This window comes from Hemicordylus capensis, chromosome 6 (assembly GCF_027244095.1).
Source record: "Hemicordylus capensis ecotype Gifberg chromosome 6, rHemCap1.1.pri, whole genome shotgun sequence".
NCBI lineage: Eukaryota > Metazoa > Chordata > Lepidosauria > Squamata > Cordylidae > Hemicordylus > Hemicordylus capensis.
The window spans coordinates 131,134,823-131,161,231 of NC_069662.1; the positions used below are offsets into that span (position 1 = coordinate 131,134,823).

General features: G+C 42.6%; 1 protein-coding gene across 1 annotated transcript in view; it reads right to left on the reverse strand.

Moving 5' to 3' along the window:
- Positions 1-26,409, reverse strand: part of COL1A2 (collagen type I alpha 2 chain) — a 91,599-nt gene that overhangs the window by 22,133 nt on the left and 43,057 nt on the right. Inside the window, exons 17-39 of the mRNA XM_053264704.1 lie at positions 26,015-26,113; positions 25,877-25,921; positions 25,681-25,779; positions 24,475-24,528; positions 24,262-24,369; positions 21,818-21,871; positions 21,578-21,676; positions 20,653-20,706; positions 19,633-19,731; positions 16,889-16,942; positions 16,211-16,264; positions 15,919-15,972; positions 15,162-15,215; positions 13,114-13,158; positions 11,703-11,801; positions 8,839-8,946; positions 6,614-6,667; positions 4,600-4,653; positions 3,041-3,094; positions 2,870-2,923; positions 2,668-2,775; positions 663-716; positions 512-565 (exon numbers count right to left, since the gene is read on the reverse strand). Of these exons, the coding sequence (XP_053120679.1) occupies positions 512-565; positions 663-716; positions 2,668-2,775; positions 2,870-2,923; positions 3,041-3,094; positions 4,600-4,653; positions 6,614-6,667; positions 8,839-8,946; positions 11,703-11,801; positions 13,114-13,158; positions 15,162-15,215; positions 15,919-15,972; positions 16,211-16,264; positions 16,889-16,942; positions 19,633-19,731; positions 20,653-20,706; positions 21,578-21,676; positions 21,818-21,871; positions 24,262-24,369; positions 24,475-24,528; positions 25,681-25,779; positions 25,877-25,921; positions 26,015-26,113 (1,611 nt within the window). The remainder of the gene's footprint in view (positions 1-511; positions 566-662; positions 717-2,667; positions 2,776-2,869; positions 2,924-3,040; positions 3,095-4,599; positions 4,654-6,613; positions 6,668-8,838; positions 8,947-11,702; positions 11,802-13,113; positions 13,159-15,161; positions 15,216-15,918; positions 15,973-16,210; positions 16,265-16,888; positions 16,943-19,632; positions 19,732-20,652; positions 20,707-21,577; positions 21,677-21,817; positions 21,872-24,261; positions 24,370-24,474; positions 24,529-25,680; positions 25,780-25,876; positions 25,922-26,014; positions 26,114-26,409) is intronic.

Sequence of the window (26,409 nt, forward strand, 5' to 3'; positions counted from 1 at the left end):
CTCCTCCCCATACTGCTTCTCCACATCAAATTGCTTCCTCCCAATGCTTCTTTGAATGAAGAATAAGGCTGTTTGGGTTCTCTCACATACGGCCTTATCTAATGTGTAGCTGTGACCTCAGTTGAAAAAGACTTCTTTCTGGACAGACCTGTTGGGCACAGCTGTTGCCTAGGTGAACCAATAGTTCACCCTGGAATATATCCAACACGCCTCCCAGCTGTGTATTGCAGAAAAAGATAGGAAGTAGGGCACATGCTGACTTTCAGGGAAGCTTATCCACTATTTCTGATCTTCTCACCTTTGGGTGCATTTGCACAAAATAGTGGGATATAGCTACTTTAAATAAATAAAAACAAACAGACACCCCCCCCCCAATAAATTTCCAAGGGAATGTAAAAAAATAATAATTTACAGTAATTCTTTGGAAAGAGGACTCCAAGTATCTATCCCTTTACGAAATCTTATCTGATGGATTTATAAATAAATAAGAATGTTCTCAAGAACTACTTACAGAAGGGCCAGGAGGTCCAGTTCTTCCAGCAGCACCAGGGAAACCAGTGACACCCTACAGAAGAAAAAGTCAAGTGACTTAAGAATCAGCTTCACAAGGATCTGTAACTCAGTATAAGATGCATGGCAGGATAAGAAGTTGTTAGACTTACAGGTGGGCCAGAATCACCACGACCTCCACTAGGACCTGAAGGGCCAACGGGACCCTATATACAAGAAGAGAAAGGAGAAATGATAAAACAACCAAAGCACTCTGCAATCTTCAGTGGTAAACAATGACTCAATACGTATTTTCATTACAAAGTTATGCCACTGATTTGGGCAGCTTTGTTAAAGTAACTAATTGTATTAGGACAAGAGAGGGAAGAGAGCAGGAAGATAGATTTGTTCAGAAAGGGTCCCTTTTATTCATTATTGGAATTAGAAAATTCAGGGTAACTCACAACCATTTATGTTATTAGGAGTAATTTAAGATAAGCTTGGTTGCGATATAAAGTAGTCTCCATTAAAGTAATTTTACAGGTTGCAGGGTTCCCCCCACCCCCTATTTAAGATAAGGCTAAATAAGTAATTTAAATTGCCCCCCCTTTCTTTGTTTTCTTCTATGTTTCTTTTTTTCCTCTTGTCCTCTCCTTAATGGTGTATTTTTAAAATTACCTGTTTAGTTAAATAACAATTTATAATATTATCTAATATTATAATCTAGTTGTTAGGGATTGCTATTATACAATTGTAATATTTCTGTTTTGTATTTATAAATTCATATATTTTTAAATAAATCTAATCTCATTATGAATGCGGGCTGGGAGTGCGATACACAACTGCCTTCTCCCCCCACTGACCTCCCAGGGGTGCCCATGAATAAACCAGCAATAAGAAACTTATGACTGTGTGCCAGGCTGAGTCTACACACTTATGGAAATTGAGACACAGCCACTCAATGAAAATTACTGTTGATACTAGTTTGTTATTACCAGTTGTATATGTATGCAAATACCTTGTGATGGTAGTGAATGCTTTGGGGAGGTTCGATAAAGCTTTAAGGTTCAACTCCAAATATTTTCTCCAATATAGTATCTTAGTGATCTGCATTGCTTCATATTGTGGACATTTTGGTCACAGACATTTTTTTTGGAAACTCATTATTTGGTCTTAAATAAGCAGCTAGTTTGATCAATGTAATCAAGTTCCATATTATCTAAAATCAAACACTTTCAGCCAATGCTAGGTTTCCCACTGTTCATCTGAATAATGTATGGGTCAAACAAACCACTTATTGAAGACCAAACAATGTGTTTTCAAAAGTCTGTGATGCTTTGACGGTGAATTATATATCAAACCAGTGTGGTTACCCCTGCTAACTGAGCAAAGAGGCACCTTTCTTAAAGTGGTGATTATCTTTATTTAGCAGGGGAAAGCAACTGGCCCTATCGAATCCCAGCTTGCTGGTGTCTACCTTTATGTTTCTTTTTAGATTGTGAGCCCTTTGGGGACAGGGTGCCATCTTAAGTATTCATTTATATCTATGTAAACCGCTTTGAGAACTTTGGTTGAAGAGTGGTATATAAATATATGCCGTCGCCGTATTAGTAGTAGTATATTGGTTGGGAAATTGGAATATGATCAGGGATTCCCAGTTGATGCTCAGTAGGTGACCCTGGCCAGCCATGGTCTCTCAGTCTAGCCTACTTCACAGGGCTTTTGTGAGGATAAAATGAGGGTGGGAAGTATCATGTACACAGTCCTGAACTCTTTGATGAAAGAGTGGAATAATAATAAATATTACCAAGAATCGCTGTAAATTTAACTATGAGTTGTGACATTGAATATTTGAAGCTGATATGAACTGCCTAACATAGTTATTGAATGTATTAAAAACTAGAATTGTCTGTTTACACATTCAATTGTTACATTCCTTTTCTTTGTACATATATAAAATATTTACACATTTTAAAAAAAAATATTTCCCACTGTTTGGACAGACTTTTGTCACTGTACAAATATATTTAAGTTTAGTTCTAGATAAGATAATGAGACAATCAGCATGCTGTTTACAGCTCAACAATAGATTTAAGGATGTGGCTATGTGAAAACTATAAAGACTACACTGTTTGGTGACAGGTGAGGAACGTTTGATGTAAGATTGAGTTTGCTTACGGCAGGGCCAGAGTTTCCAACAGCGCCGACAGCACCAGATGGGCCTACATCACCTTTAGGGCCTCTTTGACCTCGTTCGCCTTTAGCACCAGTTTGACCAGCTGCACCCTTTAGAAGTCAAGAGAGAAAAAGATTTGAACTACATTGCAATCCCCAAACTAACAAGAAACCAGAGAAAGCCAGGCTTTTCCTTAATACTTACAGGAGGGCCAGCGAATCCAGGGGGACCAGCAGGACCAACCTCACCACGTTCACCCTACAGTGGATAAAAAAAGCCACAAAACACTTCCAGTGAGAAAAGCCACCAGTCCATACCAATTGTTCCTAGAATGTGTGACTGTTCAGTTTGAGAAGGAACTATTTCATTACTTACAGATGTTCCACGAGCGCCAGCAGGGCCAGCAGGGCCAGCGGAACCAGCTTCACCCTGAAGCATACAATGGAACAGTGTTACAAAGATACAGAACAGGCCATCCATGACTTGGATAGGCCATCAAACCATAATATGCCATGGGCACAGAGCAGGTGACCGCAGAAAGGTGTCTCCACAGCAAACAGCTTCAAATGATTTAAGCAAAAGAGCCAAGCCATACATAAGAAGCAAAGTAAAAATAAAATAAAAAACCCCAAAGCTCCATAAACCAGTTTGCTGTTAGTTCTTTCCTGGGTCAACCTGTCAGAACTTGGGCCTGAGCTCAAGAATCATCACTGATACTTCCAAAGGATGAAGAAGAGAGAAGGGCCCACTGTGTTGTATTCAGAAACAATGAAGTAACTGTCCCCGTTAAATATAGCTCAGCCTCAAGACTTCCTCCTTACTCTCATCCTTTAGACTAGGGGAAGCAGTGCTGCAGGCTGAAATTAAAAACCCTACCAGAAAGCTGTATATAACGTTGTAAATAAGCATGTGGCGTTACCAACACCTGTATGCAATCTGAATTCAACAGTCAAGATCCAACACACCTCCCATATATATTAAAGGTAATGCAGCCTTCTTTCAATATATGGTAGACTTGTATTCTACCATACATTGAAGAGAAAACATGTGAACTGTATTCTCACACCATTCCAATGTGAAAAGATGAAAAGATGGGGTACAACCTGAAGGAGGTTGAACATCATTTCTCCCCCTCCTCCTGTGCCACTATGTTTCATCCAGCATGCTTAATTTTTTAAAACATCAAATACTGAATGGCCAGGATTAAAACAAAACAAAACAATTTGAGGCATGCCCAGGCCCTTGGCTCTAACCAGTGGGGTTTTTAAACTCAGTTTTTTGGAACAACCCCACCCGCCACCATACCATTTCAAAAAGTCCTCTTAATTGCAGAAATAGTTTGCTATGCAACATGTGGGGGGTGGGTGCTGTTTGAGAAATCTCAACTGAAAATACTCCTGGTTCAAGCCATTGCTTAACAGAAACATATCCATCATAGATCCAACAAAATCCTCCACAGAGCCATCAAATCCATCATAAATCCATCCATCAAAAGCCATATAGCAGGGGTTCTCAAACTGGGGTCCCCAGACATTGCTAGACTACAACTCCCACCATCAATGCTCTTTGGCCATTGTGGCTGGGGATGATGGGAGTTGTAGTCCAACAACATCTGGGGACCCCAGTTTGAGAATTCTGCCATATAGCACAAAAAGAAAAGCATACAATAATGTTTGATGAGTAATAAGGTCACCATTGTCAATAATAATTTGAAAAATGTATTCCTATTAAGTATCCGGTATAAGAGGGCTCATGGGGTATATCTGGTTGCCATTTCCTGCATGGTAACTCAGAAGGAAGGGTCCAGTTTCCTCCACGCATATACCAACAATCTGCACATGTGCAAAGATCGGTTGAATTCTCTGCATGCATGAAGGTTTTCTACCTTGTTGCTGGGAACCATCAAGTATGTATCTGAAAAGATGGATACTTACCCTTTCACCAGCACTTCCAGCAGGACCAGGGGCACCAACTGCACCAGGAACACCCTGAAGATCAAGGATAATCACATGTCTGAATGCAGATAGTTTTCAAGTTCAGGTAAGAAAAATACTTGCGGATTAAAGGAGAACAATTAATGCTAAAAAAAAAGGTCTCCTGTTGTCTCAGTTTTTCAGACAAGTATTCTAATCAGACTCTGGTTGAAATCAATGTAATTATTATTCTCATAGGTGATAGCTTTATGGTATTTTAAGAAAGTGTAAATTTGAGTAATTAAGTGCAATCATACTCTGAAAAGTAGCTGATTGATTGTAGGTTCAGGAAATTGAAATCTAAGTAGTCTTCTCATGTATGTGTGCATCTTACTTCAGGCCAAAATAACGTTGAAGATTGAGAGCTTTCTCCAGAATAAATGTGTCATCCACCATGATCTAAATCTAGTTATTTTGCCTTCATATCCTGCTTATGCATGGACAATGTTGGATGTGAATAGGGGTGATATGCTAGGCATTATATACTTGGACCTTATTTATTTACTTATTTATTTATTAACTAAACTAACTAACTAACTAACTAACTAACTAACAATCTCCTTCAGCAAATGTTCTTGAGTAAAGCTAGCAGTTGTGGGATAAGAGGACAGGTAGCTGGTTAAAGAATAGGAAACAGAAAGGAATAATAAAAAGCCAAATCTATGTTAAGGATTATTGAGAAAGGGGCTGAAAATAGAACCGGCAATATTATAATGCTTCTATAAAAATCTGTGGTGTGTTTACACTTGTTATACTGGGAAACATCTGGATGAAATTAGTGATGACTAAGTCCCACTGAAATTAATGGGACTTAATTAAATCATGTCTACTTTGTCTCCTTGATATCAATGGTACTTAATCATGATTAACTAGTCTGGATGTTGCCCACTCTCTACAGTTTTGGTTGCCCCTTCTCAAAAATGGATATAGTAGAGTTGGGAAAGGGAGAGCATTATGCATGGAGCAGAGAGAGTGGACAGAGAGACATTTTTCTCCCTCTCTCACAACACTGGAAACAGGGGTCATCCCATGAAACGGATGGCCAGGAAATTTAGGACCAACAAAAGGAAGTACTTTTTCACACAGTGTGTAATCAATCTATGGAATTCTCTGTCATGAGATGTGGTGAAGGCCACTAGCTTGAATGGCTTTTTAAAGGCCTTTTAAGGGCCTTGGACGGATTCATGGAGGACAGGTCTATCAATGGCTACTAGTCTGGTGGCCTCCAGCCTCAGAGGTAGTAATACCAATTGTAGGGGAGCAAACAGCAGGAAAGAGGGCATGCCTTCAACTCTTGCCTGTGGGTTTCCCAGAGGCATCTGGAGGGCCACTGTGTGAAACAGAATGCTGGACTAGATAGGCCTAAGACCTTCCCTACAAGGAAGGGTTGCAACGTTTGGGACTTCTGAGTTTAGAAAAAGGGCAGCTAAGCATGGAAGGAGACATGATAGAAATTTATAAAATAATGCATTGTGTGAAGAAAGCTGATCAAGAGAATTTTCTCTCTCTCTCAAGATACTAGAGAACAGCATTATCCAATGAAGCTGATTGGCAGTAGATTCAGGATGGACCAAAAAAAAAGTACTGACCTTCTTCATAAAATACATAATTGATTTAAGGAATTCACTGCCACAAGAAGTAGTGATGGCTACTAGTTTAGAAGGCTTTAAAGGGGATTAGACAAATTCAGTGAAGATCAGTATCAATGGCTACTAGTCAGGATGGCTGTATGGAACTTCCAGAGGCAGTATACCACTGAATACCAGTGGTGGGTGGAGGGACAGTGGGAGAGAAATATTGCCTTCATGTACTGCTTGTGAGCTTGCCAGAGGCATCTACAGATAACTGGTCACTGTGGGAAATAGGTTACTGCATTTGCTCCATGGTTGGTCTGATCCATCAGGGTTCTTTTTATGTTATGTTCTTTTTATTAAATTGTTCCTTGGAAATAAAGTAACTTAAGAAGCATGCTTACACGTGAACCGTCTCTTCCTGATGTTCCAGGATCACCTCTGAAGCCGGTTGGACCCTGAAATGAAAGAGGAAGCAGCATGAATCAGGATTGTTCATGTCTAACTGGCAGGGAAGTGCTTTGTGTGGCAATGGTTTCTAAGCGCTCTTAGCAATGAGACACCCACATGAAATTTAAAGAGCATTTTTTAAAGGACGTCTGTTGGTAATGCCTTGCTCTGGCCATTAATCCATAACCTTCTCCCAACAATCCACCCACGAGACTCCCATGACCCTCTACCTATACATAATAAATAGTGCTAACTTGCTGACCACCCTTGCCATAAAACTCTTATCCGTGGGAAAAGATAGTCTTCCTTACTGAGGAGCTGAGCATGTATCCTGGAAATGACTGCATTAAGTATATTATCTCTTAACATTTAGTTACAGCATCATGGACCATGTGATTTGTCTAATAACAGCCACTACTATACGATAAACTTGAACACATGAGACTGAAATGATTAATTGTTATGTGCTGAGTCACTACAGATCATTGTATGGTTGCTAATTGAAATGCAATAGTTTCAGGGTTTGAAGTGTCACTGGCATGGAAATATGCTTCTCTTTGGCTTGGACCTTCAGCACAGGAAGCCAAATCTTGAGAAGATACCTCTCGATAAGCAAGATAGATGATGAGATAGGTCCGTGTCAACTTTGCTCAGGCCTCTAGATAGTACTGTACTTGACCCATGCTTATTACACCCATATTACATCCATTCTGAAAGAGCTGCACCGGCTACCAATTTGTTTCTGGGTCCAACTCAAGGGTCTGATTTTGATCTTTAAAGCCCTTAACAATTTGGGCCTTGGATATCTGAAGGACCGCCTGCTTCCATGGGTTTCTGCCAGCTTGACAAAATCATTAGAGAGGGCTCTACTCTGCATTCCGATGGTGAGAGGGGCTTGGTTGTTGAGCGGGCAGGCCTTCTTGGTCATTGCCCCCAGGCTTTGACCAATCAGAGTTTTTAAGAAAACAAATGAAGACGTGGCTCTTCACCCAGACTTTTGAATGAGAGTATTGTTTTTACTGCTCCTGCTTTGTGTTTTATGTATTTTTATTTATTTATTTATTTACACAGTCAGACAGGTGTTATTGACTGGTTTGTTTTATCCAGACATCGAGTCCTTCCCAAGGACCTGGGATGGCTGAATTTTATTGTCAATGTTGTTGCTGTTGTTATAGATATTGTTGCAGAATATAGGCTGTTCCCAGTAAAGCTGCTTTTTGTAATTGGCTGATGGTGATTTCTGTGGCCCCTATAGTGTTGAGGTGCTCTTCAAGGTCTTTTGGAACTGCACCCAGGGTGCCAATTATCACTGGGATTATTTTGGTCTTTTTCTGCCACAGCCTTTCAATTTCAATTTGTAGATCTTTGTATTTTGTGATTTTTTCTATTTCTTTTTCTTCTATTCTGCTATCCCCTGGTATTGCTATGTCAATTATTTTAACTTCTTCTTGTTGTTGTTGTTATTATTAGGTTATTAAATTTTTAAATAGAGATTATTTTTATATTTATGTTATCTGTACCTTTGTATTTTAATTATGTGTTGTTTTAATTATATTGTAAACCGATTTGAGATTATTTTATTGAACAATCAATCAATCACTCAATCAATCAATGCTTGCTCCTTATGAACAGTCCAGGAATACCTGCACCAGCTGGAGATAAGTGCAGTGTAGACTGCCTGGGGTCAGATGCACTTCTAACCACTTCTACCCCCACTGCTAATCCAGAACTTTTTGGGTTGGTTTTGTTTGAGTCAGGTTATTGGTGGTGCTGACTTTTGTGGGACCAGGCTTGTTCTAAACCAGGTTCTCCACTTGGAATGGCTTTTCATTTTTAGCCTCATCAGCCTTCACTAGGTGACATGTTTTCAACATGCACTTCTACTTTTTGCCTCTGGGTACATAACCAATGGCCCCCATACTGTGTGCCGTGTTATGCAGGCATTTCCAGTTGGCACTTCGGGAGTGCAACATGCATTGTTTCCAAAGTGTGGGTGTGCAACTTTAAGAATTTATACACTTGTGCAAGAATGCTGAAGCTTCCTTAGGTGCCTGCAGTAGTGCAGACTGATACACTACTGATCCCTCCGTCCAAGGAAGATCATGTGACCAATACCTCAGGACATCTATTTCATACCTTGGTGGGCTTCACTGGAATTTTTTTCCCCTTGTTGCCTTACCTTTTCACCTTTGCCTCCTGGACCACCAGCAATTCCTCTCTCACCAGGGATTCCACCAGGACCAGCTGGACCTGGGGCACCAGCTGCACCGGCAGCACCGGGTTCACCCTAACAGAATAAGCAAAGTGAGAGGAAAGTTTAATTTCTGAAGGGCTCCATTGAAAAGGAGCATTGGGTTGTACTGCTCTGCCTCCTGTCTGCTCTATTTTGACATATTATTTAATCTGTTAGCTTTTCTGAACTATGCAGAATTTCGAAGGTCGCCTGGAGAACTGACTGCACTGGGTTACACAGGGAAAGTTTCTCATCATGTCTCATCCAAATGAGTTATCATCAGTCATTAAGGAAGGCGAGCTGGATATCTTCTAAGTAGAAATGCAGAAACTTCCTGCTCCCACCTCTTGTCTGATTTGGAATGGATCCGATTAAAATGTATTAATTGGGATGATGTGATATTAAAAATTAATCTGATAAATTGGACACATAACCATCTTGCAACCCGGGAGACTAATAGAAACCACATTTCCTGATGGTCTATGAACACTACAACTCCCAAGAGCCTTAGGAACATAGGAAGCTGCCTTATACTGAGTCAGACCATTGGTCTATCTAGCTCAGTATTGTCTTTACAGATTGGCAGCAGCTTCTCCAAGGTTGCATGCAGGAATCTCTCTCAGCCTGATCTTGGAGAAGCTAGGGAGGGAACTTGGAACCTTCTGCTCTTCCCAGAGCAGCTCTATCCCCTAAGGGGAATGTCTTAAAGTGCTCACACATCTAGTCTCCCTTTCACATGCAACCAGGGCAGACCCTGCTTAGCTAAGGGGACAAGTCATGTTTTGCTACCACAGGACCAGCTCTCCTCTCCCATCTCCTCCACTCCCATCTCCTCTCCTCTCCCAAGCCTTTTGCATCTTGTTAAAATCGGGACAGGGGAGCAAGTTCAAAATAGACCTCTCTCAGCAGCCAGGACTCCAGAGTGGTCTAAATCCAATCTGAGAATTGATCAGCAGGGAGACAGACTGCAGAGAACCATTGTGCAGCACATCCTCTTCCAATTTTTAGACCCCACCTCATCACTAATCCTAAAGGTAAAACATTTACTTTCCCCTCTTTAATATTTAACATGCTCTTCCCTCTTTGATATTAATAAGGTTTTTAAGGAAACAATCACTCATGGAGCTCTACACACAAACTCTACATTTCTATTGATTCCGAAAGTTCCAAAGAAGTTCCATTCTGCCCACCTATGTTGCTGATAGCTGCCACTCAGCAATCTCAAAATCAGTGGGAATTTTGCCATTCATCTCTATGGGAGCAGGATTTCAACCCAAGACTTTTTCTGTAAATGACCTCCACTAGGGATGAATACTCTGGCTTCCTATTTGGTTACTTCTGGCACAAATTAAAATGAAAAGCCACTTTCCACTTAGATTCAGTCCTGAACTGTTTATTTTGGCTGCACTTTCATCATTCATAAATAAGCTCAGGGCTGGCATTCTTCTGACGCCTTAGGAGCAATATTAAAAGAGGCCTCCTCCCAGTTTCAAACAGCCACTCCCAATGCCCCTGTTGGATGGGCCCTTTACCCAAGTCACAAGGGCCACTCTTTGGTCCTTTCTCCCACATGGATTTGAATGCTCCTGCTGCCTTCCCAAATAGTGCCAGATCAGGTGGGCAACTTGGAGGTCTTTCTTTGCTTCTCTCTCTCTTGGAATCCTCCCTCTTAAATCCTCACATATGACCTGCTTTGTACTAAGTCATACCATTGATCTATCTTCCCCAGAACTGTCCACTAACAGTTGCTGCAAAGGCCTCAGGCCAAGCACTGTCTAGACACCTGCTATCTGATTCCTTTAAAACATGCTGGAGACAGAAGTAGGGACCTTTAGTGTGCAAAGAAAGTGCTCTGCTACTGAGCTAAGCCCTCTATCATCAGTTCCACTCTTCCCACCCGAATCCTTCCTTCTCCCTAATTTTTCAATTGGCTCTTCAGTGTCATAAAGACTGCCTTTTCCTTCACTTCTTGCAGCTAAACTCACTACTCTACTTCCTATTTAAGCTTGGTTTGCTGCTACTCCTTTTTGCTGCTTCCTGCTGTCTCCCATCACCTCCCTCCACAGCAATCTGCATCAAAGGAAACTGCAAGCTGAAGAGTGCCAAGAAGGCACCAAAAATGCGAAGGGGGGGGGGAACACTCTTTCTCCGAGCACCAAAATGGCTGCCCCCTTTCACAAAGTGCCACCTGTGGCACTTGAATGCTGTGACATGCAGTAGTTCAGAGCAGCTGCTTTGCATGCAAAAGGTCCCAGGTTCTATCCCTGCCAATTCCAGCCAGGAAATGGGCTGGGAAAGACTCCTGCCTGAAACTTCAGAGGAGCCAATGCCAGCCAGACAATCTGGAGCTAGATGCACCAATGGTCTGACTCAGTATAAGCCAGCTTCATGTGATTTTAGAGGATGAGGCTATGGCTCAGTAGTAGAGTCCATGCTTTGCAAGCAGAAGTTCCCAGATTCAACCTCTGATCTCTCCAGGTAGGGCTGGGGGGTGAGTGAAACCCTGGGGAACAATGCCAATCAATGTACTAGTTGTATCAATGTACATCTAGTTCATTACTGAGCTAGAATGATCAATGATCTGACACAGTATAAGACACCTTCTCATGTACCTAAGTGAAAGTGTGGCTCCTATTTCCACGCTCTGAGAAATGCAAAATCGCAGAGGTAGTGCCACTTATATCTGCTGAGGATTTAGTGTTTCAGGAACAGTGCGTATGTTGCCATCAGCATCCAGCTAAGTACCTGCATCAAGGAGACGAGACTGCCCTCCCCAGGATTTCAGAAAAACAGCAACTTTTCTGCCTTACCTTGTTACCATCAGTCCCTGGTGCACCAGATGGACCACGGCTTCCAAGGGGACCTAAAGGACCACTGACACCGCTTTCACCTGGAGCACCACGTTCACCCTGCAGGAAACAAATTGGTGTGAGATTGATTAGGCTCCAGAGAGTTTAATTTTTTGAGGGGAGGAAGATTCAGATGTAACACTGAAGCCCGAAAAATGTTAGTGGTACAGGTGGCATATGCTAACTACTGTTCACTCATGTAAAATGCATAGCTACTGAATATGGTTCAGATTTTAGGACAGGTTCTGTTTTTCTACCAGACTACTGCGTTCAACCAAGAGTTCAGGGAGCTGCAGCCTAGATGCACTCTAAGTAAGCCCTGAAGCTTTGAACAGGACAGAGACACCCTAAGGTTGTTGACATGACCATCATACCCAGTGTTGGAGAGGACTGGGGGTGGGACAGGATCCTATCTATCTTCGCCCCACACAACTGATGCATCCCTGCAGGTGCCGCCGCTCACATGTCCACATGATTGGTGCTGTAGTGAATAGCATGCCCCCACAGAGGCTGGGGGAAGGACGCCCGGCCTCCAGGAATCCCACCGCTGTTTGGGCGGTGCATTGTAGGAATCCCTGAGGCCAGGTCGCTCCTCCCCCCAGCCTCTATGGATAAAATGCCTGTCGGCAGTCTGGGAGGAGCTACTGGCAGCCTGGTTGTACACAAGACTGGGGAGTGTGATAAGAGGGTGTGCGTGTACCCTCCTACCTCACTTTTCGCCTGCGTAAAAAACGCTGGGCTTTTTACAATTGGGATTGATCCTGGCGCTTCTCACAGCCGGCTCTACTCAGGCTAGGGCAACCCTACCAGGGTAGAGCTGGTCATGAGAATGACTTTACTATGTCTAAGCTAGGGGTGCTCAAACCTGGGTCCCCAGATGTTGTTGAATTACAACTCCCATCATTCCCAGCTACAAAGGCCAAGGCCAAGGCCATTTTTAATTTACAATTTACAAATGTATATACTTCTGCATAGCTAGTGAATCCTCAAGGATTCCAAAACTCTGATATAAAAACCACTACCTTATTTTTTGGTGTCACCATTACTTCCAAACTGACACTCAACTACCTGAGTTTGTTAATGCTATATGTGCTTATGTGCTAGGAATGCAATATATGCATAAATAACTATTATGTATATTAGGTTCCCAGTACATAAATGCATTACACAAATGTAACAGTACTACTTTAATAACTATGTTGCCCTCTATCTTTAAAGGGTGAAGGTGCAATTCAGTTCCTTAAAAGATGGAAGTTTAGAAAAGTCTTTGAATTATTTGGAGCAACTACTTTATTTGAGGGGTGGGGGGAGGAATCCACATTAAAAATGGATCCTCAGGAAGCATTGTACAGTACAGTACAGTGAAACTTACTCGTGAACCAGCAGGACCAGGGAGACCAAAGTCGCCATGAAGACCCTATGCAAAAAAGAGAGAGACAAATTAAGCCTACTTTTAAGAAGTCTTGTGGCTTAAGAATCATTGTAGCTCTTGACCAAGGATATTCTCATCCAATGAGAAAAGATGGCAAACATTTTGAACTGCAAGCAGTGATGCAACACTATGTGGAGCTCAGACTACTTCATGAGAGAGAATTGGGTTTTGTGGTTCCTGTATTTGTGTGATGATATCACACCAACATAGGTTGGTGTGATAACATCACATAAATGAATGAATGAATGAATGAATGTTCAAGGGTTATTGTTTTCATGCTATTAGGAGTAGTACCACACTCATTCTTTTGTAGTGCGGGAGAGGTCACAGCTTCAAGAAAAAGAATCAGAAGGCTTCTTCTATGGCCAGTAGATGGTGACTGAGTGTGAGACGTCAGGGCAGTGGTTCCCCACCAGGGATGCTCCAGATGTTGCTGAACCACAACTCACATTGCCCCCCAGCCACAATAAATTGCAGCTGGGAATGATGGGAGTTGTAATTCAGCAGCATTTGGAGGAACCCTGGTTGGGAACCACTGCCTTAGGGGTTAGAATGAAGATGGGCAATACGCAGGTTCAAATCCCCATTCAGCCTCGAAGCTCACTGGGAGACCCTGAGCAGGCCACTCTCACTCTCAGTCCTCACAGGGTTGTTGTGAAGAGAAAAGGAGGTGGGCAGCCATATGCTGTCCTGAGTGTCTTTGACAAACAGCAGGACGAAAAAGTACGGAAGAAGTAAAAAGAGTGCTGATCAAGAGAAAAAAACATACTTAAGATTGTGTGTATTTCAAGGAATTAAAAAGAAGCAAACATCAACTCGTTCAGTTAAACTGAATCGTCATATTTCTAAGGCTCGTCGTTCAAATAAATACATAAAAATTGTCAGCTTCCCACATTTGTACATTACACTATCCATATCCCCAAGTTAAAGAACAAAGAAAATGCCCCTATTAGAGGCAAATGAGCATAAAGAGTGTAAACTGTGGACCTGCCTCTTCCGTTGTCTGGAACAATAGAGGGCTATAGTCCCCTCAGTTGAGAGGAAAATTTCAGCACTTGCTAGAAAGACTCCTGTCTGAAACCCAAGAGAACGGCTGCCAGTCAGAGCAGATAATATTGAGCTAGATGGACCAATGGCCTGACTCAGTATAAGGCAGCTTTCTATGCCAGGTAGAGACACCGCGTAGGCTTGCTATGCAGTCTGTCCACACAGGCACAAAGCTAGAGCAGTTACCTCACACATTAAAATGGCAGTTCAACTATGACAACATGCTATTCTCCTTAAGGTAAAGTAAAGTGTGCTGTCGAGTCGGTTTTAACTCCTGGCGACCCCAGAGTCCTGTGTTTTTTTCTTTGATGGAATACAGGAGGGGTTTACCATTGGCTCCTCCCACGCTGTATGAGACGATGCCTTTCAGCATCTTCATACAGTATATCGCTGCTGCCCAATACATATGTTTCCTCTAGTCTGGGAAACATACCAGTGGGGATTAGAACCAGCAAACTCTGGATTGCTATTTAAGTCATTTCCCCACTGTAGCATTAGATAGCTTTGCTATTATCCTTAAAGGTAAAGTGTGCCGTCAAGACGGTGTCAACTCCTGGTGACCACGGAGCCCTGTGGTTGTCTTTGGTAGAATACAGGAGGGCTTTACCACTGCCTCCTGTTGATGCCTTTCAGCTTATTCCTATATTGCATCTGCCTGATATAAGGGTTTCCCATTGTCTGGGAAACATACCAGCGGGGATTCAAACTGGCAACCTCTTGCTTGATAATCAAGTCATTTTCCCGCTGCGCCATTAGGTGGCTTTGTTATTCTCCTTAGCACACCAAAAATAAATAACAGAGATGGCAAAGCAGAATTTCTTCACTGGTATTGCGGAAGCAAAGGGGCAATTGTATTTTCTCTCAGTTGTCATACAAGAAATGTGGCCACTGCGACCATGTGGTGCAGATGATCATGTCTTGTAAAGGAGTGTTACACTTACCCTTTCTCCTGGTTTGCCAGCTTCACCAACTGGGCCTGAGGGACCTGGAAGGCCCTAAATGAGAAGAAATGAGGTAAAATAAAAATAATATGTTTATTTTCTTTTTTACAGCAAAGTAAATGGTTACAACCGAGCACAAAGGCCTTGCAATAAAGCATCAGCAAGCAGCTTAATCAGAAAGGTAAGCTAAAGCTTCAACAGGGTCTTATGGGCTTGGTTCAAAGGTCACCCAAAGTAATCTGAAGACTTTGAAGGTCTGTTTCATCACTGCTCTCTACCTACACTAACTACTTCTTCCCCTCTTTCAACAGAAAACCACCAGTGTTAAGGCTGATGCCCTTTCTTCCTGCTTTGAAATCTAATTTCCTGGCTTTGTTGACATTCTACCTTAAATGAACTGTCTTCGGGCCAAATTAGATATAAAGAGCAACCAGATGTAAAGGTGATCTGCTAGAGATCCTGCTCTAATCTAAGGTACTGCAGTTGCAAGCAAGGTTTAAGCAGTAAATTATCTAGGAAGCAGCTCAAGTCTATCAAGTTGGCTTAACTGCCTTGTTTATTAGCTCTTTTGCCTGCAAGCTAATTAATAAGTGCCTACTTAAAATTCCCAAAGTGTCAAGTATGATGTTTCAAGACAATATGGAGGATGTCAGTCAATTTGCTCCAAGCATAGCCTTCCAGTTACAGAGACTTCAAATTCTATCTTAAGATTAACCAACAAGAAAAGTCATATTTAGTTAAATATATCTTCACTTACTTGGAAGCCAGGGGGACCAGCTGGACCAGATTCTCCTTTACCACCAGGATTGCCCTAGATGAAATAAAACAAAAATAGGTACATATTGCTTTTGGAATGGAAGCAAGAGATAGAAAGACAGAAGAGAAAATTCCCCAGTATACCAAGCAATAGGCAATAGCCTCCATCCAGAGATATGCAAAAGAAAGCATGTGAAGACCAGCACCCTCCACTGAAGTGAAAGGGCTGCCATTCCAGATGATGGAGCTCTGTGTTTGCATAAAAAAGTTAACAATTATGATCTTGTACTTACAACAACACCAGGTGGTCCTTGAGCTCCATTGTTTCCATCGGGACCAGGAGCACCCTAGAACAACAGAGGTTAAGTTACAAAAACATGATCTTCCTCCAAAATATACCACCATTTGTTTGCTTGCCTGTCTAAAGTCAAATGTCCACAAACTGCAGACCTGCTTTAATCTCATCTCTATGAGATGTGATCCACTGACTTTGATAATTGGTACTATAGCTTCTCCTTTAACTCCTGGCATGTCCATGTTCTCCCTCCCCACCACCCAACCCCTCGCCCCTCACACACACCCATCTCTCCACACAAGAGGTCTTTTTGCAGAGCTGCTCTACTAAAAAAGTTTGGCTTGGTTCCAAAAGATTGCAGATAATAAATAAATTACTGACAGACTCGTTTCACCCTCGTCAACTAGTGTAAGGAAGTCAATTATATGAAGGATGTCTGAGGAGCACATTTTTTAAAATTTAATTTAAGCACCAAATTTAAGCACATACACCAAAGATAGTGCAAGATATTTGTCTCTAGCTAACGGTAGGAAAGCTAGATGGAAATCAGATTCGTTTTCATTAAATAAATTGTTTATATTAACATGCACATTCCTCCCTTAGATTTCGACAACCCTTTGATATAGAACATTTCCCAAACGGAGGCACATCATAGAAGCTATAAAAGAGCGCATACCCGTAAGCCAGCAAGACCAACACTGCCTCTGTCACCAGGTTTTCCAGGTTCACCCTATGGCAGAAAGAAAAGTAAATTAAAGTAAGTTACCAGATCAAGAGCAACAATCAAAAAGCCATTTTATTTCTGCCTACATATCTCCATTCTTTTACTTTAAAAAAATCCACTCATGCTCTCTGAAAAGCTGTATACAACCAGAGAGTCCTAGCAAATGTAGAATGGGAAGGAAACAGCAAACTACCAAGGGTCTAACAGCTCTCCCACTGTCCAGTTCATCCAAGGGAGATGCTTGCTAACTTTACTCACATATCTATAGGAAGGTTTAGTGGTTAGACTTGGACTGGGGAGATCAAAACTCAGATTTCCCCCTCAGCCATGACATTGGGCCAGTCCTTCTCTTTTAGCCCAATCTACCTCACAGGGTTATTGTAAGGATCAAGTATGGTAACTGATTTCCATGGATGCCAACCTGAGTTTATTAGAGGTAGGGGTGGAATACAGAGCTTAACCACAACTACAGATTCCATAACCTTCCTTGGCATACGTTTCCACTGTGGTCTTGACCCTACAATTAAGAAGCTTTTGCCCTACAATTTGAATCAGTCGTATGGATGCATTAATACTCATATACTTGCCATCATATATTTGCCACCCCCATTTCAGTATTGCTGGGTAAATTTATTCACTCTTAGAATTTTAAATGGCCTGACAAACACACCTGGCGAATGTACAGAACAAAATTCTACAATCATTGCCTTAGATCTAATAATTCTTAGATCCAAACAGAATGTCCAGGACCATCATGTGGCTCTTGGGACTTGTTATTGTTGATATAGCACTGTTTATGTGCCATAAAGCCAGTGGTAAAGCACATGGAACTTTATAGTAGATGAGAGGATAGATTCCTGCCCTGAGGGGCTCACAATCTAGAAACAGATACAAGGGAGAGAAAGGAATAAACAGGAGAAGAAGATGCAGCTATTTCATGTAGGAAACATGGACAGCCGCCTTATACTGAGTCAGATCACTGGACCACGTAGCTCAGTATTGCCTTTTCTGACTGGCAGCAGCTCTCCGGATAGGAGGTTTTCTCATTCCAACCTGGAGATACCAGGGATTGAACCCGGGGCCTTCTGCATGCTAGGCAGATGTTCTACCACTAAGCTACAGCCAAATTCATAGACAGGTTTAGAAGCATTAACATAGGGGGACTAGGCACATATGGGGACAAGGCAGTTGTACCAAAAGCTTCATGGAAAATATGGGTTTCAAGGAGGGGTTTGAAGAGAATAAGAGAGGAGGCACCATGCAGATGATCTGGGAGAGTTCCAGGCATTCGGGGCAGCAAGGAGGAAGGGCAGAGTTGACTGAGGGAGCAGGAGGCCTTCAGGAGGCTTAGGGTGGTGTAGCTGGAACAGCCGAAGTCATGGGCAGGAGGAGGCACTTGTGTTGGACCCAGAAGCAAACAAGAAACCAGTGTGGAGGTTTAAGAAGGGGCATGATAAGATCAGAGCACTCAGAGACAAATTACTCTGAATGTTGGGTGGGGGCAAGGGGGCTGAGGTGAGACAACATAAGATTAGAGAGGAGACGGTTGCAGTAGTCAAGATGGAAGTTGGGGACGCCACATATTTGAATACTTCCCCATCTACAAAAACTCTGCCAGCATATAAAATGATGACGCCGATGATCAATATTTATATATCACTTTATAATGCTGTATAATTATGTAATTAAATTAGAGCTAATTTAATAAAATTAGCATATAACGAAGAAAGCTAAGACCAGAATTGCTTTTTTCACATACTACCTTTCCTCAAGTGGAGGATTTTTGGCACAGAGGAGCATGCAAACATGAAGAGCATTGACAATCCTCTCCACGTTTGAAGTCCAAGAAGAGCTGACACCACATGTTTCTAGCCTGTTGTTCAGCCCTCAAAAGCCATCAGCCAAATTCCCTGGGACTGCACAAAACACTATCGTGTTTTTATTGTGGTTCAGCACTCTTTGCCTCACATATACACAGCTAAACCATGTTTTAAGCTCCCTCAGACTTACAAGGCAGTGAGGTCATTCACACAATCAAAAATTGTGTTCTACCCGGGTTTGGAAGCTCTGTGTGCTTACAATTTTCGGTCATGTGGTAGGAGGAAAACCTAGGTTGAAGTGATTGTGTGGAAGCAAGGTAGGAGAAAAAGCTATCAAGGTTTGCCTCCTATCTTCCTTCCAAACAATAACTTCTACTCAAGTTTTCTTCTTACCTTGCTTCCATACAACCGAAAACTGGGAGCACACACAGCTCCCAAACCCAAGTAGAAAACAGTTTTTATTGTGTGAACTACTCAGTCTGTAGTTGTGAGGTGTTGCATCTGCTGGGTGAAAATGAAACTAATTCGCTTGTGGGTGCATCAGAAATTGTTGGATTACAGTATTTCTCTTTAATAAGAAGCAAGTTAAATGTGCTATCTCTTCTTTATTAAGAAGGAGTAACAGATAGCCACACCAATCGGACTGAGAGCTAAACCCCAGTATTCTTTGTACCAGCAAAGTAGGACTTAAGAAGGCTATACTGCTTGGCAGTACAAAGCCATGTCCTGTAACATCGCACTAGCAATGCAGACACATCACTCCAGTGTTTGCTACTGGAATTCCAGAAACATTAAAAACAATGCAATGCAATTGCTGTGATGGACAGCTCTTTCAGTTGCCCATGTAGTTATATGGGGATACTCAGTTGCACTTACATTGGGGCCTTTTGGTCCAGGGAATCCAATGTTGCCAGGTTCACCTCTTGGACCAGCTGGGCCAGTAGGGCCAGCGCGACCATCAGTACCAGGCAAACCCTAGAAGAAAAGATCATGACTTTTTATTCACACAGTTTCACAGCCTTATCTCCACTGCAAAAAGGAAAAGAAAAGAAAAGAAAAGTCCCTTCAACCAAGAGCAGTACATTTCTATGAGCATTTCTTTTAAATCTGGAAGACAATAAGCATCTAAGAGACACTCCCTCTTCTGTATCTTTTATTCTATTTTTCAGTCCTTTTCTACTAATCCAAAGGCCACTGAAGTCAATGAATAGAATACCATCAGCTACATTGAGTTTGGATCGACCTTTTGAACCACATTACATATAACTGGAATGGATATTTGGAAATAGGTTTGTTGAATGTTAATAGCTTCATTGTGCTGTAGGCTGCTGTTGTATTCAGGCACAGTAAATTAACAGTGCACTGGCATCTTAAGAAGAACTCACACTCCACACTCTTCTCTCTTCCCTTCCCCTAGGAGATACCTTGCTGCAGGCTTGTGTTAAAAGCCCTGCTGGGAAACTGAATATAAACCTATTAATAAACCTGGCTGTAAATCCTACGTGGAGCCTGAATAAGTAGTTAAGGTTTTATTTATTTTATTGTTAAATCTATACCCTGCCTTTCATTAAGAAAATCCCAAAGTGGCTCAATAAAAAGATACCTTTACTTGTCCCAGGATGGAACAGTGATAGAGAGCTGAGTTTGTACATGGGAGAGACCCAGATTCAAGTTCAGGTTCAATAATGACTCCTTTAGGTAACTCTGGGAAAATCACAACCTCTCAGGCAAACCCAGCCCATGGGTGTGTTGGCAGGATAAATGTGATGCAAATTCTAAAGCACCCAGTAGTACACAGAAAGATATTGCAGAATTTATAAAGTATCTATTTATATAGTGATATAGCTAGCTAAATTATGCATTATAAAAGATGCAAATAAAGTGGGGGATACTTACAACAGGACCTTCTTTGCCAGCAGGGCCTGGGCTTCCAGATTGACCGGGGAGACCCTAAAAAGCACAGAACCTTCATTTAATAGACATTTTTTTTTAGCTTACTTGAAATTGGAATACAACTTAATTCCCCTTACCTCAAAACATGCCCCCCCCCCGAAAAAAGGGTGTGCTGGTACCTATCAATTTTAATGCATGTTGATGGGGAAGTAATTGTTCAGTTTTATTACATAGGGACATAGGAAGTGGCTATATAGATCAGACCATAGGTCCATCTAGCTCAGTATTGTTTATACAGAGTGGCAGCGGCTTCTCCAAGGTTGTAGGCAGGAGTCTCTCTTAGCCCTATTTTGGAGATGCTAGGGAGGGAACTTGGAACTTTCTGCATGCAAGCATGAAGATATTCTTCCTAGAGCGGCTCCATCCCCTAAGGGGAATACCTTACAGTGCTCACACATGTATTCCCCCATTCAAATACAACCAGGGTGGACCCTGCTTAGCAAAGGGGACAATTCATGCTTGCTACCACAAGACCAGCTCTCCTCCCATTTATATCCTGCTTGTATCCATGCTGGAACTGAACGTGGCAATGCACATGAGGGTTCCAAAGCAGCATCTCACATCCGGCACTGGTCAGACCCCAACCAGCAAAGGTGGCTGAACACGCCTTCAGATCAGATGCTGGGACCCAAGTTGGTCAATTCAATGGGACATATTCCAATTGATTTGAGTTCAGTGGGGCTTATTCTCAAGCAGTTCTGGTCACGACTGAACACATGAATAATCACAAAGAATATTGCATTTTTAAAATGAGCAATTTCTTTTCTAAAAGAAAGGCATTTAGTTTCAGGGTGCAACTTTTTTTTTTTAACCACCCATTTATTTGGATGCTGCCCCCTAGCAAAACTGCATCTCCCTCCATACTTACTCTTGCACCCATCAGGCCAGGTTCACCAGGGCGACCTGCATCACCATTGGGACCTTTGCTTCCTGCAGCACCAGTAGCACCACGGTTGCCAGCAAGGCCCTACAAAGAAACACATCAAGTTCAAACTAGAAGGAACAACCATAGGAAGCAGATCACCATCTCTTGCTTTGGGGGAAAACAGCAGCAACTTGTAAAGCTAAGATTTTAATATCTTTTTTTAAAAAAGAAAAGACAACTTACTATCATACCAGCTCTGCCATCAGATCCAGGGAGACCACGAGATCCAGGAACGCCCTGTGAAGAAGGGGAAATTAAAGAACACAAAAATCTGGTCAGAAATTGAAAGGAGAGTTAGGCAGCCAAACCGGGGCTTGCTAATAACGGAGGGATTGAAAGAGGAATGTTTGGTATGTACTTGCGATGGGCCGAATGGTGAGCATCTCTTAATGTGGGGGAAATGGAGCTTCTGACAAAGATACAAAATGTGACTTCCCTTCACTTTATAACAGAATTCAAACTCCCCTCAAATAACTGAAGGGCAGATAAAAATGTTAGGGTTCGTCCAGAATGCCACTTTCTGTAGTTTTGACAGGGTTCCATAGAGAACAGTGGAGAGAATGAGAAGAGCCCAGTTAAACAGCATCTCTCTTTCCCTCTGTAATACACAATGCCATGTGGACTGCATAGCACGTCTAGTACCGTACTATTCTCTGTTACAGCTGTGGGGGTCAAGCAGAGACCAGGGCAGGTTGAAGCATCCCTCACAGATGGATTGATCAGAAGGGCTATGACTGTGCACTAGATTCTTGTACAGTCACATTCTGTGTCCAATACTTCATCTAAGTCTTGATCCAGTATTATCAACTTCAGTGGCATCTCTAGGTGGATGACAGTGAGGTCATCCACACAACCAAATAAGTCATCCACACAATCAAAAACTGTGTTCTACCTGGGTTTGGGAGCTGTGTGTGCTCCCAATTTTCAGTTGTGTGGGGAAAACCTGGGTAGAAGTGATTGTGTGGAAGCAAGGTAGTAGGAGAAGCTACCCAGGTTTTCCTCCTACCTTGCTTCCACACAACCAAAAATTGGGAGCACACCCAGCTCCCAAACCTGGGTAGAACACAGTTTTTGATTGTGTGAATAACCTCACTATATTGCGTGGCTCAGATTAGAGACAATCTGGGACAGCCTTGTAACTATGAAGGCACTGCTTTCTCACAACACTGTCACACAGTCATTTTGGGACTACTGATTTCGGGAAACCGTGCCAGAGCTGGCTCACTCACAAGTCTGTGAACTCTGATTCATAAGCTAATCACTGAGGCAGCTGTAGTGTGATGCCTCTAACAAGACAGAAACAAGGTTTGTCCCAATGACTGCATGGTGCCTGTGCATTCTGGGAAAGAAAATGAAGCCAGCTGCTAGAAGGCAAGTGTGGCTTCCAGTGTTGCTCATGCTGCCTGCAAAGGCAGTGGCTTTTTTCAATTAAGTAAGAACTATGCTGCTGACACCTCAGGTATCAGGTGTCCTTATATCAAGTGTCCACAAGCCTCACCCCACCATCCTCAAAATCTGCAAAACTTTTATGGAAAATGTCAAAATTTTCAAAATCAAATTTATTACAGTCCACAACCAGCTTATAAACAGAAAAGTACAAAAAAGGGGAAACAGAGTATTCAGTCCAAGCAATGTCAAAATCTCCCCACCCCCATGTTGACCATCAATGAAAATTTTGGGGAAAATTGGGGTATATGTTAAGACCAGCCCCCCACCCACAAAATCCTATCATGTGCTTTTGCTAATCTTTTCTGAACCACTGCTTGATTCTAAGCCTTACCAGGCCATAAAGAGAGCATCCGGTTCCTATAAAATTCACTGAAATTCGGAACATCACAAGCAATGCTCAACACCTTGTAGAATTTGGCGCTATCCTACCTCTTCATTTACTAATACCAACTAATTTCCAAAGAAATAAAAAAAGAAAACCACTCTACTTTAATATCTGTATGTTTTTAAAGCACCCCTAGGACTATCTGTAAAAATTAACCCCAACATTACATGGTGGTGACTAGTGATTTTAAGAACACTGGCTGACATCCCTCCACTGATGTCCCAGGGTTTTCCACTGCACAAAGAGGGAGGGGCAATTTTCAGCAATTCCCCCTTTCATCCTGCAGCTGCCTGTGCTTCCCAAAACTCTGTTCCTGAGGGTCCTCCAACCCTCAGGGACATAGTTGCAGGAGGCAAAGGAAAAAGGAGATCGCCAAAAATTGTGTCCTCTCTCCTCACACAATGGAAAACCATGAAGCACTGACAGAGGGTTAGCCTAGATGTTGGCCACTATGATTAACTTTAAAGTACTTCAGGATGTTGGATAGTTAACAAAGAAGCCTAGGTGGGCAAAAAAAATTAGGATGCTGTGTTATACCAAGCTGAGTCAATAGGTGACCTAGCTCAGCGTTAGGTATCATGACTGAGACCAATGTCTCAGTGACACTCAGTGGCGTGTCAGGTCCTATGCATACAAAGCATGGGTTCCTCTTTCAAGCCATGGCCTAATCCTGACCCTTATCAGGAGTAGTACAGAAAATCCCTCTAAGCTCTGGTAGACGTCGTTAATCCTGAAATCAAGATTCCCCAGGCACTTTCTCTTTTGTTATTTTTGCAGTGTGGAAGGGACTTACTCTTAAACCTGCTGGGCCAGGAGGACCACTAGAGCCAGGCTCACCATTGACGCCCCTCTTGCCTTCCTCGCCACTTGGACCAGCAGGACCAGATGGGCCAGCAGAACCCTGTTTAATGCAAAGAGAGAAAAACAGTCACCATCTTGAGCAACAGATGACGCCGAGAAAAAAATGTGTGCTGTATATTGTTGAGTGATATGCTCCAGTACTTACAGGTTCACCCTTGTTACCAGTTTCTCCCTTGGCTCCAGCAGGGCCAGGTTCACCCTACAGTGAAAAAGAATTTCCAGCAGTGAACACACTAGAAAATCATTGATTTATTTTTTCTGAGCACTTGAGCTACAAGTTCTCCAAGCAACCAAGAATTGCAGCAGCAAATGGTCTAGCCCATGGGTGTGGGTGGCTGATCCGGTCGCCTAAGGTGGGCTAGCCCCGCTCTCCCCACCAAACCCCTCCTGGCTCTACACACCGATTGTGTGTAGAGCCTCGATGCAGTATAATGGGTGAGGAAAAGTGTTCTGAGCTGGGATGATTTACTGAGAAGGGGGTTAGTAAGTTCATTGCTGTCATGAGAGTTGATCATGGACTAACTAGCCCTCTTCTCAAGAAATCTTCCATGCATCCAAGTACAGTGCATGGGAGCTGGATTTCTCATGCAGACACACCAGCTGGCCATACCCCCTGCCAACCACATGCCCCCATTCATGAGAAAAGGGTGGTACGCAGATATGTCACAGGAAATAGAACTAGTGGTTCCACTCCCATGATGTACACAGGGTTGCCCTTGCTCATGAAAGCTGGACACAGGATCACTGAGGATGTGGCCAGCAGGTACATCAGCATAAGGAACTGTGGCCAGTAGGTGTGGCCCAACTTCCTCTTCCTCTGTGTTACTGAACCTAGGAAGAATTCCTTGAGAAGGAGGCCACTGAATGACTCCACTATTCTCCCAGTTTGCATATGCAGTATGGAGATAATAATACTGCTCTACCTTACAAGGCTGCTGTAAGAGATAACATACATCAATGCCCTGAGCACTTAAGAAAAGTGTCAAACCAGTATTAAGGAAAAGATAATTTGTGACAATCACTGTGGATGTTAGACTAGGCTAGTTGTTAAATGGCGTCACACCAATGGAAGATACAATCCTAGACATTTTGCTGGTACCGCACAGCAATTCACATGTGACTGAATGGGAGCCAGATGTTAGGGCAAGTCACCCAACAGTGTGCCAGTTAGCCTGGGCAAGTCAGGATGTCAGCCAGTATGACATCAGGATCTTGGTTTAGATATTCTCAGGCATCAAGTACAATTAAAAGCAATTAAAAGTCATTATAGTTGGCAGGTAGTGCCCTGCTGCCTTTAAACAAGTAGGCTCAATATGAAAAGGAGAGAGAGATTATAGACAAGATCACTTACACTGAGCCCTCTAGCACCAGCAGCGCCAGCAGGGCCAGATGGACCAGGGATGCCACGAGGACCTGGCAGGCCAGGAGCACCAGCTACACCAGGAAGACCCTGTTGAAGGAGGAGGAGGAGGAGAATTATATCTACTCTTGAGAACACATGGAAGCACCCTCTTTGAAACCATGCAGTTCAATGTATATATACTCACAGCTGCACCTTTAGCACCATTAATGCCGTTGGCACCAGGGTTACCCTAAAAAGGAAAGGAAAGTGAATCTTTAGAATGACTGTCCATATTCCCTGGGCAAAAGAGTCCATATTTAGCAAGGGATGGGATTTAACTTACTGGAGGGCCAACAGGACCAGAAGCACCAGGGAGTCCAGGCTCACCACGTGGACCAGCAGGACCAGATGGACCAGAAGCACCAGCAGATCCAATTTCACCCTGTTTGAGAAAGAGATTTCAGGCATATATAAATCTTCAAGCATATGATAATGGGTGATGGATGTGTGTGTGGTCCACTTGAGCATAAAGGTTGACTTTAAAGAACAACAATGGTTATAAGATCAATCCATTGGCAGTCAGTGCTGCAATTGTGATCGAAATGTAGCTAATCGTTCTCCAAGACAGAGATGATGAGGGTCTGACCTATACGCCCCCCCTCCCACTAAAATAAGATTTCCTTATGCTTGGCTTTGGTGCATTGCATTATGGAACATGTAGTCTTTAGGGAACTACAC